At 43.2% G+C, this 12,651-nt stretch overlaps 1 protein-coding gene across 5 annotated transcripts in view; it reads left to right on the top strand.

Moving 5' to 3' along the window:
• DOT1L (DOT1 like histone lysine methyltransferase) overlaps positions 1-12,651 on the top strand; it is a 75,724-nt gene that overhangs the window by 25,358 nt on the left and 37,715 nt on the right. For all 5 annotated transcript variants that reach the window (XM_048077568.2, XM_066984018.1, XM_066984020.1 and 2 more), the window contains exons 6-8: positions 815-909; positions 3,476-3,538; positions 11,403-11,458. In XM_048077568.2, the coding sequence (XP_047933525.2) occupies positions 815-909; positions 3,476-3,538; positions 11,403-11,458 (214 nt within the window). The remainder of the gene's footprint in view (positions 1-814; positions 910-3,475; positions 3,539-11,402; positions 11,459-12,651) is intronic.

The following is a 12,651-nucleotide window of genomic DNA, read 5'->3' on the forward strand; positions in this document are numbered from 1 at the left end:
CACTTTAACAAATGGAATGGCGTTGCTCTAGTGTGTGCAAAATGTGGATCTCACTTCTACAGGCAGAAATCTAACTGATTTTTTTCCCTTTTCCCTTTTTAACCTAAGCTGGGGTGGTTGCGTTTCATGGTGAAAGCTAATAACAGTATTGCTAGACAAACATTTTAGTTAGTCTTTAAATTAATAGCTTTGGTTTGTGACCAACAAGTATGTTTTGGGATGAGGTAGGGTTTGTCTAACTGTTCAATTAATTAAATAGTGAAATACAATTAAGAAATCTGTAGATTTGATTAAAAAATTTGTGGACAAAAATTGTAAATCCAGCTATTCATAAGCCTGTGTGAATTTCTAGAAATGAGCCTCTATATTTAATAGAAGTAGCCATCAATGTTTATCAGCATTACTGTAGATGTTGTAGTCTTATGCTATTATAAAAGTGCTAAAGGTACTGAAGAATGTAAATGTCAAAACTGTAATGCCAGTTTTTTTTTTTTTTTTTTTTTCCTATAAGAAAAGTTAAATTGCAGCACACGCTTCCTAGCTAGGATGTAAATTCTTTTTACTAAAAAGTGGGTTCTCAGTATGTAACATGTCTTGTAGGAAAATGGGACTTAATTTCAGTAATGCACATTGGTTTGAGTCTGCTTTAAATTTGAGGAATAGATACTGGGAGCTGAGGCTGTACCCTGAAGCCTTGTCCCATAGAATACCTGCATTTTTTGACTTGGCCTTTGCTCTAAAAGCTCTTATCGTCTCCCTTTGCAGTGGTTTTCTATTGAAACCTGTTCTCAGGTTTGTTTTTTCTCTCCCGCAGGTGTGGGTCAGGTGGTGCTTCAAGTGGCTGCAGCCACAAACTGCAAACATCACTATGGTGTGGAGAAAGCTGATATTCCAGCCAAATATGCTGAGGTGAGTTGTTCGAAGTGAGTTGCAGGTATGTGCCTATGTGAAGGCTACCTCACTGGTTCAGAATTACTGCTAAGTGCTGGGAGCTCACAGGAAGAAAAACAGAGCATCAGTCCTAGATGCTTTTGCTTCTCAGGTCATAAAGACCTGGAGCACAGCGTGCTTGGGCAAAGAGGAGTGGGCATAGTCATTTCCTAGCAGCGCTTGCTGAGTGCACAGGAGGAATATTAGCATGTTCCTGAAGTGATTTCAGGACCAGGAGATGAAGCTGTTTAACAGTGATGGCACAAGACCAATTCACAAGGAAATGCAGTGTAGGCTTCACTGAAACACCTGCAGTCCTCTCTCAGAAATGGCTCTAACACAGGGCTTTCAGAAACCATATCATTAAGCAAATCTGGGAATGAATTGAGTGAACAAATGGTCCTTAAAGTTTTTAAAAGCTATCTTTCTGCTTATGGCAGTGCTGTCCCTTTCTGGTATCCCACAGCTGAAGTTCAGCTTGGTTATTGAACTGTTGTAGGCTAACTGATGAGGCTTGTATTGGATGTGTGGTTAATAACCGCTTCGTAGGCACCCAGATGAAGTCTTACAAGAAGACCGTAATATTTAGTCAGGCAAGCAGTTTTCTTTACACTTCTTTAATTTTGTGCCAATGGGGACACGCAAAGGTAATCAATTCCAAGGCAGACCTGGAAGGCAAATGAGCTACAAGCAAATAATAGAGTTTAGTCATGCCTTACCACAAGAAGTTTATTTTCTTCAGTAGACTCAACAGCAACTTAGCCTTCCATGTTGTTAAAATAAGTTAACTGAGTCTGTACAAGCTAGAAAATTATACCTTATGAAGGAAAAAAAAAATCCTTGATCCTTGTTTTCACTGGTGAGCACAAAAACATATAAACAGAGTGGTGAAGTGGATCAAACAATGATCTAAAAATCCGTTTTGCTTCCCCTGCTGTGACCCAGTGGAAATTTCCAACTGGAGCACTCTGCAGTTCCTCTGCACGAGCCTCTGTTTACTTCTAGAAAGTAACTTGCAAGGCCTGAAGTCCTGTCTGTGTTTAATAGTAAGCTTAGTTTAAAGGTGAGTGTTACAGAGGGAAAGTCAAATTCTTACTTGCACTTATACCCCTTCATATCGCTGTGCAAACATAAGGCCTTAGTGACAGTGGTTAGCAAACAAACAAACAAACCCCACAAATTAAATATTAGTATTAACTAGTGGCTTACCTTCTCTTTCAGAAGTGCACCAGTATTTCATATTTTGCTGGATGAACAAAATGTACAGCATTAATCTTCTGGTTACAGGTTATGACCTGTCAGATTTAACAACTAGAGAACTGATGCCTGCGTGCAGCTAATCTGCCTTGTGCTGTGTCTAGTGGACCAGTCTTCCCAGCTCTGACAAACATTTGTGAAAGAGATTGAATTAAGTTTCTAGTTAAGATTGGCTGTGGCAACACATCTCTGGCTGCTGTGATAATGAATGCAGATGGCTTTGAAAAGCTTCAGCTAAAGAGGAAGTGTCTTATGGGTTTGCTTTAGTGGAGTTTTCATTGAAAAGAAAGTTCATAATAAGTTCATACAGCATACAAAAAATTTTTGTGAGTTGCCCTATTAAGCTTTGGGGTGCTCTTGAAGCAAAGATTTTTAAAACATGTCTGTTACACACACTGGACTGACCTGCTGATGGAGGTCTCCACATCTCTGAGAACTGCTCACTCCTCTTCTTATCTCCTTTCAATGCTACCTCCAAATTTGGGCCCTTCATTTGCGGAGTCAAATTCCTAAAAATACAGGAGGTTTTCTGAGTGTTGCAAGACACTGGAGTGATATTTTCAAATGTGTTGTCTAGGTTTAGCTGGACCCTCACTGCTGCTATAAAGAAGTCACCTGTGCTGCTTTTTGTCAGCTTACACAGTGGGGACAAGATTTTGTACACGTGGAGATGTTTATTTGTAAGGCACCAAGCCATTTTGATGGTGCCAATGGAAAATCAGCGCCAGCTATCTTGCTGGGCAGTGTAGCCATCCATCCTCTGCAACTCTAGTCTGTTTACATGTAGCTGGAAGCACTCCTTGTTGTTCTGGCAAGTGCAGTGCTTCTTCTATTTGCTGGTGCAGTTGCCTTGCGTGCCCCTTCCTGCTTCCTCGTTCACCCCAGCAGACCTCTCTTTATCCCGTTTGCTCCCTTGCTATCTGTGCTTAGACGGATATGCATTCACTGCCTCCTCTGCGTGGGATTACGTGCCACAACACAGTAGCTACTTAAGGTTGTGCCATTTTTGGTGGTGAGCAGTGTCAACTCAGATCGCCTTGCTTAAAATGCATAATGCTGCTGAAAAGGGTGGGGGAAGGAAGAAAATGACAGCTTGGACTTGACACTGTTGCAAATCTTTTTCTTAAGGAAAATGCAATAAATGTCTGTCTGTCTATCCTTTGAGTATTAATGGAAAAAAATGGGGAAGGGGTTAATGAGCACTGTCAGAGCTGCATCTCTGTTCGCTGCAATGAAACAGATAATGAGATGTCCTAATTGGTGGCCTTGTTTTTCCTCCCTCTTCTAGACGATGGACAGAGAGTTCAGAAAGTGGATGAAATGGTATGGGAAAAAACATGCAGAATACACAGTGAGTGAAATTCAACTGAAAAACTTTGTGCTTCATGCTGATGTACAGAATTTACAAAGTCCTCTGCAGCCCTTCACCAGCCAGGCAGCAGTATGAGTCATGTCTGCTCCCTGGCTTTTGTCTTGGTTCTGAGGACGGTGTTCTCTGAGACATCCTCCCAGGGCCCTCTCTTTGTCTCACTTGTCACTTGGTATGGTGTTACTGGGAGTACTTTCAGGGCTTTTCATAAGTTCTTGGAAGATTTATTCTTTCAGAACTTTGTTGCTCATGATGTGAGGCTGCCATGTGTCTTCTTTGTATTAAAACCTTTAACTTTTTTTTCCTCCTCTTTTTTTTCCTTCCTAATGGTGTGGGTCTTCTTCTGGGTAGACTGTTGGAAATGGCATCCCCCTGCTTGGGTTTCTGAAATCTTCTGCAAGGAACAAAAGCTGAAGCTTTGGTTCACAGGCAGGTGAAGGTGTGGTCAGCTGGGACAGGAGATGGAGAGGGTGGCAGGAGGTTGAAATTCTGGATATCAGCAGAAAACTCCATGCCCAACTAACAGGGCAGATGGTTTGTAGCTGGAGATAGGGGGTGAGCTTGTGGTCTTAGGAAGGATGGCAAGTGGTCAGTTTTGACTTGGAAAGGATTGGGACGAGGTGCTCTGAGGGTGGAAATAGAGCAGGAGTAAACTGGTCATCACATCTGTCTATCTTGGGCTGGGGACAAATGCTGGAACAGCTTTCCACTTCCTCTGAATAATACTTAATCATTGTGGATGTGTTTTTCACTCTGGAGTTACACTTTTAAGCTTGTGTAGAACCATACACTGTTTTGTGCCGTTCCTTCCCTTTTTCCTTTTCTCTCCCTGTCATTAAAAAACTGCTCTCTAGCTGATCACTTGCCTGTGAGGACATGTCATACTGCAATAGTAGCCCACTGGGAGTTCTGAAAATACTTGTGTATATGCTTCTCCTGCTGCTTCCCTATGTTCAGGAAAGAGGCTGGATGGATCAGGGCTGTTCCCCCATCGCCCAGAGACGTTGGGGCACTCCTTCCTGCTCAGAAGTTGCTGCTAGCAATGTGTACTGCAGCTGAGGTGCATGCGTGCGTTTGAGAAACAACTTCTCCATTTTCCTTTGTGCAGAGCCATTATTGCTGTGCATTCCGGTAATGGAACGGTTTGAACCACACGACTTTCAGAGCTCCAGCAGAGTGTGATCAAGTGGCAGGTCGTTGATGAGCAAGCCTTTATTTCACAGTCTTCTGTGGCTCTGCTGGGATCCTGAGCCCTTTTTAAAGGGCTTGTCGTGTGATGAAGGATGCTGCAACTCTCCCCTTGGGAAGGAGGCTGGTGAAGGTGACAGTGCCATCTGCCTCAGCGAGCTTTCTTCCAGAAATGCCTTCACTGTGTAGCATGAGCTTCTTCAGAAGGATGCCGGGCTTGCTGTGGGACTAGTTTGTAGCAGGATTGATATCAGGCTGCTAACTCTTTCCTGCTGTGGAAACACAGTGAATGCTTTACTTTTCATGAAGTGGCCATATGGCATTTTTCCATTGTGTCACCCAGCTGGCATTACATGAAAGGAACTGTTACTGAAGATACTCTGCTTATGAGCTGTGTAATTTAAAGAATAGGAGAGGAACTTGGACTAAAATATTGAAAGCATATTGATTGCCTTAGGCAGCAAGCATTTCCATATTGTGCATTCCAAGTGACAGAATCTGGTACTATATGGAAACAAAGCTATTTATTTTTTGCTAGGTTCTTTGGCTCTTATAACTCTTTTCTGAAAAGTGTTTAGAATAAAATTTCTCTTTCCAGAAAAGCAGACTGCATACTCAAGAAAGTGTTGAGTACTTGCAGCACTTTCTGACTTAATGAAATTTGGTTTCCTATCACTTTGTCGTAGTGATGCTTAAAGACAGATTTTGTCAAACATCTCAGGTTTACATTTGTGTTTTCTTGCCAAACTGTATGTTGTTTTTTTTAATCAGTTCTTAGGCAGCATCTTCTATAGGAGACTATTATTAAACAAAGGACAAACTTGTGTCATAATGCAGATAGAAGACAATAGGAGGTATGGAATTAGAAGCCAGGTATCTTGATTTTTCCAGAAAGCAACTTCGTCTGCTAAATGTTTAGTGGTGTCCCAAAATTCCAAATGTAGGAGACAGAATAAACACAGATTGAAATAGTCTGTGATCAGCAACATTTAACTTGTGGATTCTACTCTAGTGTTTTAGGTAGTCATAAATATATATATATATATATAATATATATGTATATATATATATATAGAGAGAGAGAAGAATAAAGCTTGGAGGAGGGAAGCTTGGCAGAAGTTCAATGGGAAGAAGTCTCAGATCCCACCTGCTGCTTTGTCTGAATAATGTGGACGGTGATTTTGACTTCATGCATGTAACAGCTGTCTTGCTGTGAAAGTAAAAATTGTGGTACATAAGGCAGCAATAAATCCTGGACTTGGGCCTGTAGCTTTTTTTTAACAGCCAAAAGGCTAGATTATTTTAGGTTTCTAGTGCAAATAGATCTTTGATTCCTCTCTGAAAAGTGATCTGTTGATTGTCTTAAGTGTTGTCTTCTAACTAACATTGTTTTGGCGAGGCTACGGTTTGTTGCCCTTATCAGATCTATAACCATTGCATTCGCTTCCTCGTCCTCCCTCCTGGAATATGCTTGTTTGGAATTTGAGCTTGGACACATGAATTCTGATGTGCAAGATGCAGTGACGATATTTAAAATAAACCCTGATCGTCTGTCTATATCTCCATTGCATTTTGTCCACAATGGTAAACAGATGGTAGAAAAAAGTCTCTTTTGAGTCTTTCGATGTGCAATATGCAGAGTCATATATATGCAGATCTGTTGAGTTAAATAAATAAATAAATACGTTTTGCATCATCACTTTCAGATGATAATTGCATGTTAAACTTGGCTACTGCCAAAGTGTCCTGAGGCACGTTGGCTCCTGCTGAGCTACAGCTGCTATTAATAGGTTATCACTGCAGCTTTAGTGTGTGAATATCTATCCTGGGCAGGAGGCGTGGGGGAAAGATTGCTCGTCATACATTGACTTGGGAAGTCTCCTGATCTCCAGCTAGTGTAGGTAATCATAGCTCATAATCCTGTTAGTAAATGCACTGAATTTCATTTTAAATGACAGGCTGTTCAGTCTCATGATTCTAACTGGGGAAAAAAAAATCATTAGAGTAACTTTCTGCTAGGATTCTTTATTTCTTCATTCATTGTAAATGTTTCAACTTGCTATAAATATTTGCATCCTGGTGCTATTGTTTAGTTTCAGTTGCTCCTCTGCTTTCCTGATGTCTGATTCCTGATCAGTTAGGAATAATATTCTTTGCTAGTCTCTTCTGTCATATTCGGAGGGAATTTGTCATACTTCCGTGCATTATGCTAGTGTCCCACTTCCAACACATCTCACTGTGTTTCAGCTCCCCTTATCTTCTCGTTTCTTTTCCCATGGTACTGAGAAGTTTCCAAGATTAGCTTCACCCCATTCTTTTCAAGAAAACTGTTGTGTGAAGGAAACCGGAGATTTTTCTAAGGTCATTAGGCCTAGATAATTAGAGAGTCTGTCTTGGGGAATTTGTGCACATGTGCAGTCATCAAATTAAAAAGCAGTAGTGCAATTAAGAGACAGATGGGTTTTCATGGTTTCTAACTGTAAATATCCTCATGTGGATCCAAAATCAGAGCCATCTCCAGGTATCTGGGGCACAATGCTGATTGCTGCGTAGCAGAGAGTGTTCTTCCCAGGGTACCCTTGAAGTAAGTTTTCAATCTGTGTCCCTCAGTGCCCACTGCACTGCTCTGCTGGTTATCAGAGCAGCTCAGGGCAAGCGAAGCTGGTGGTAGCTGCAGTCACACAGTGGACTCGTCCTTCTGCTGAAGACAAGGACTTGCTTCGGTTTTGTTTACTGTGGGTTGTTACAACAGAATGCCTTCCCTTGTTTCACAAGAGCTTGTGTTAGGAGGAGGAGATCATCTACGAGTCTTCAAAATAAGCATCGGAAAACCTGGGTCAGCATTGCTAAAGGCTGGGATTTGGTTAGATTGGTACCTCCGAGACCCTCTGAGAGGAAACCCCAGCAGCTCCTAATGCTGAAGGTTCTCTGTGGTTCAGCCCTGTGGATGAGAGGTAATGTTTGCTGTGCATAAGTGAGTAGAAGCTTGGCATCTGCAAACTTCTCTCTGGTTGAGTTCAGGGTGCCCCGTCCTGCTTGGAAGTCTCTGTTCTGAGCAAAAGCAGAGTGATTTATGCAAGAGTAGCATTGTCTCTTGTTGCCTGATACCAGCTGCTGGTTTCTGGGGATAAGTCACATCACCTGGACTTAAAAAATTCCACTGCTTAGCAGTGTGTTGCAGCTAAGGAGAAGGCAAGATAACTGGTTGTCCCAGATGCTTTTGAATGCCCTATTTCAGCGGGAAACTTGATGTTTTGGTATTTGAAAAGCCCTCCAAACGTCCCCTGTGGCTTTGAAATGATGCCACATTTTGGAGGTTTGGATTCATGCCTCCAGTTATTTTTGAAAAGAACAGGAACCTAAAAATAACCATGTGTACTTTTCCAGGCAGAATTGACTGCTTTTTGTGAGCCAAGTGTTTGCACGGAGGCTGCTGGAATGAGGCGTTCTGTGTGTGAATTTATGGCTTTGTGTAGCCAGTCGGAGCGTTACCGGAGAGACTCCCGGCCTGGTGCTGGGTGAGAACGAAGCCCTCCTCCACGGAAGAAGGGCTTGACCTCCATAAACTGCTGCTCCGCTACACGGGGAACACGAGCCCGCTGGAGCGTGCTTCCTGGCGCGCTGCCCTGCCGCTCGTCTTTGAGTTACGGGAATCAGACACCGTTGAACGTATTTCTGCAGCCTCTGTAGAGCAAATTTACCCATTTGAAAAACCTGAATATAAACCTGTTTTGGCTTCTAAATTTAGAAAGAATGCAGGCTGGCAGCTCTCTGAAGCGGATTTCAGTGAGCTAATTATCCTTTTAGATAAAGCACGTCTCCTGCATTGTCTAATCAGATGAAAATATCTGCATTACAGATGGTCCCTTCCATTCATTATTCACTAAGGAGATTAAGTTTCTCAGAGAGAGGAGGAACATGATGGGGGTGGGGACATTGGTGGGAAGAGATTGAGCGCATCCCTGTTGCTGTCGCTGCTGTGTCGCATGAACGTGCCATCCTGCCTCTACAGGACCGTAATGGACCTGGCCATTCTTCCACCAGCGTAGCGAGTGCTGCGCTTGGTCAGGAGTGAGTTAGCTGGAATTTCCTTGCCAGTTCTTGTTTCACTCTTAAAATTATTGTAAGCCACAGAGTTGAAAGGGATTTTGGGGGGAATTTTTGTTGGATTCCCTATATCAGTTTATACTAAGGGGCTTGGTTTCTTCCTTTTAGGCCATCATTTGTTGATCATTGCCTCCCAAGTACAGTAAGTAAAGAAACTGGTTGTCAGGAGTACTGAGTCAGATAGCTCTTGTACTCTGTTTTGAATGTAGTAGACCACTGACCCAGGAATCACTGTCTTGCTTCCAGAGGGGAAAAATAACCAGTTTTCTCCCAACCACAATTGACCATCTGGTTATTTCTGTACTCAAGTATTTTTTCCTGGTGAGGTTTTTCCCTCAACTGTTGGCTAAGTATGAGCTAGGGTAGCATTACAGTACAAAAATAGATGTGTTTAAACAGGGCTGTGGTTCATTTGAATTTTAACATGGCTGTATTTTGCAAAAGTGAAGGGGCAAAGCAGCTTCCATATGTGTTCTATCAAGTTAAAGTGTGGAGATTTTGGTTACAACTGTTCCCTTCCAAACCACATAGGTGAGAGAAATGTATAGTGTAATTGGATCCAAATAAAGTATTGCAGCCACCTAGGTTAGATTTCAAGACCTTTATATGAAGCTTAGTATTTCAAAATAGTTTCGTGTTACTCTGGTTCTTTGTTCCTTTGCTAGACTGTGGCTTTATAATTGCACCTTGTTATTTCTAAAGTGTTTTTCTTTCTCCTCTTAGTGTGTGAAAATCTTTTGTAGACGTTAGAAACTGACCGTTTCATGGAAGACAGCAATGTAGAAGCTGGCTTGTAAAAAATTGTTAAAAAGTATAGTTACCTCACATGTGGGTTTGCTACTGTCTTGGTTGCTCAACAAGGAAACTATTTACTACAAGAACAGATAAGATTCTAAGACAAAATTATCCATTAAAAGCAATCTAGAGATGGTGTTAATTTACAAGTAGGGCATACAGAGCTCCAGAAGTAACGTTTCAGTATATTAGGTGAGAAAAATAATACTCTTCAGAACTGTTCTGAGATTGCAGTGAGGTTCTGCCTGAGATTTTGAAAATGTCTAGTAGCACTTTTACTGCTTGTAGCAGGTTGGATCTCTGAGTTCAGTCTCCAACACGTGCTTTGCTTTCGCTATAGTGGGGATAGTAGAAAGTGCATTTCCCCCTCAAGCAGGTGTGATGATGCGGGTAGCCAGGTAGTCGTTCTGTTTTCAAAATCTTATTTCAGCCTAGCCGTTGGGTGGAACAGATAATTCTGACTGACTAAAGGGTTATTCTAGCCTGTTGTTTTCAGCTCGTACAGTTTATAAGACCTCAGGCTCTTTGCAGAGTTCTTGATCCCTTCCCCAGAACCCTTGATGTGCACTTCTCTGGCCCTCTGGCGCAGTGCGTAGCAGCAGGGCACTGGGGCTTTTTTCCCCCTCCTTCCCTCTTGAGAAGCAGACCCACTCCTGTTGGCAGTGGCGGCTTTCTCCTTCGCAGTGCGTCTGACAGGTTTGCCTCCGTTTGTCATTGTTTCTGTGGCTCTGAGTCAGATTGCTTTGCTGGGGAGGGAAGACAGCAGGCTCGGGTGCTTCACTGACCTGGGTCCCCTGGCTTAGCTGGCAAGGCTTGGAAGCAGCTCGAGTGAGCCTGCATTGCAGTGCAGGCACTTTTGTGTGAGATGCCAGATCTTATTCCAGTTTAGCGATAAGCGAAATGCTCACTTCTTTCCATACAAAGGAGTATGTGCAGAGAAATGATGCTAAGCAGTCGCTGTCATTGCTTTGATGTTTGTGAGGTTGTGATACAAGCCATCGTCTTACTTGCCCCTCCAAAGTATGTCACAGTCATTAATTATGTAGCTGCATATTACTTTTTCTCTCTCCCTCTTATCTTCTTCCCCCAACCTTCCTTCTGCCTTACTTGTGGCACAGCAGAGTGGCATGGCCCATCAGATTCCTCTCTTGTTTCGAAAGTACAGCCGCAAAAATGTTAACGTGCAGAAAACCCCTGTAGCTGTGGGTATTAACCTGGGACTTGGTGCGGTTCCATCAGCGAGGTACCGTGTACGTCACTGAAGTGATAACGATAGTTCTTTTCAAATACAGCCTTTACATTATCTGATTTCCAACTTGAATGTGTCGGAAGCATTCGAGGTGTATGCTGAGCACCCCGACGAGCCAGGTGCTCGCGTGCCAGTTGCAGCAAGAGCCTGATGCTGGCGTCAGTGTTCCCGGCCTTGGCTTCGGGTCCCCCTTGCTCCCGATCCGTGGGGATCGGAGACGGCGTTGGCTGGCCATTGCTAGCACGGGGTTTAGCTGCCTTCTCCACATGGAGCACAGCGCTTGTGAGGCATCGCTGGTGCCTGGGGACCCTTCCCCAGTGGAGGGTGGAAGCGGAGAGAGGGCCGCAGGGACTTCGTTCCCTGGCGCCTCCGCCGGGCTTCGTGAGGCCTTGCAGCAGTGCCGCTGGGCTAACGCAGTGTGCGTGCTTGGCCAAAAAGGGACGTGTAGCAGAAAGGAACAATGTTAACTCTCGTGTGTGTGGTTTTTGTGTTTCTGTCTTTTTCAAGCTGGAAAGAGGTGACTTCCTCTCAGAAGAATGGAGAGAGAGAATTGCAAACACAAGGTACAGTACAGCAATTGAATGCCGCTTTATGAACTGAATATTTGGGAGTCTGGATAATGGAAATTGGGAGGCTGGCCAGCTTTTTATATAGAATTTCCATAGCAAATACCAAAAGCCTATCTGCCAACTCCTATACTGGCCTCTTTGGATCCTGTTTTCTGACTTGAAGAATGGGTTTAAATGCATGTCCCATGACATTGCATACATGGGTGTATCCAAGATAAATTCTGGTTGTACAAAGAAGAATAGACCCCTGCTTGTTTTGCATGCTCTTCAAGTTTGTGTTAAGAATTCTGGCAAAACACTAGTTATTTTGGCTGTTGGTACACACAGCTAGGTTCACTTTCCATTAAAAAACAACAAAATCCAAGTGTGTCTGTTCCAGCTTAAATTGGGAATTCATTGAACGTGATTGTCTTGAATATTTATTTCTGTGAAGGTATGCGTGGAGAGTTAAACTCATTTTTGCTGGTAAAGAAAAGGGAATTTTTAAAGGCTTTATATTCTTTTCAGCCTTATGGATAAAAAGAAGTCTTGTTTTAACGTGACCTTCCAGGCCATCCTGTTATGTGGGGGTATGGAAGGCAGTTGTCAGCTCTCTGAAAGTCTTCAGGGTTGTGGCAATCTATGGATTGCTTCCAAGACACTGCTTTAAGAGTGCTCCATCAAGAAGGCGTCTGCCAGACTGACTTTTGCATTATTATGTACCTCCATTAAACTTCTGGAGCTGCCTTTTAATTTGTGGACAGACTTTGTCCCAGCCTTGCAGCACAGCGTGGTTTTCCTTTGTTGTTTGCTACTCCAAATGCATGCTCCTCTGGTCTCTGTGCAACTTTCCCTGGAAAAAAATCTTTTTTCCTTTATTTTTAGCTGAAGTGTAGGGAACTGCTGGTAGATGTTTATTTTGCCTGGTATGCAGTTAAATGTATGCACACTGATCCTCAGCCACCTTGCTGTCTGATACAGAAATTCAAAAAGTAGCTTTTTGCTCACAAACGTTAGGTGTTTGTGTTTGTTCCGGGAGTGCCAACTGTTCAGCATCTGCTCTCTGACGAGGCTGCAGACTGTCTGATGCGTTCAGGCCGGAGCCAGCCCATCTTGGTGAGCTGAGGATCGCCCTTCCCGTGAGCCAGTGGCCGGGCTCTGGAGGGAAGGATGCCCAGCTCCGCACTGCTGTGAGTGCTCAGTATTCC

Source organism: Anser cygnoides, chromosome 27, assembly GCF_040182565.1.
Source record: "Anser cygnoides isolate HZ-2024a breed goose chromosome 27, Taihu_goose_T2T_genome, whole genome shotgun sequence".
NCBI classification, from domain to species: Eukaryota; Metazoa; Chordata; class Aves; order Anseriformes; family Anatidae; genus Anser; species Anser cygnoides.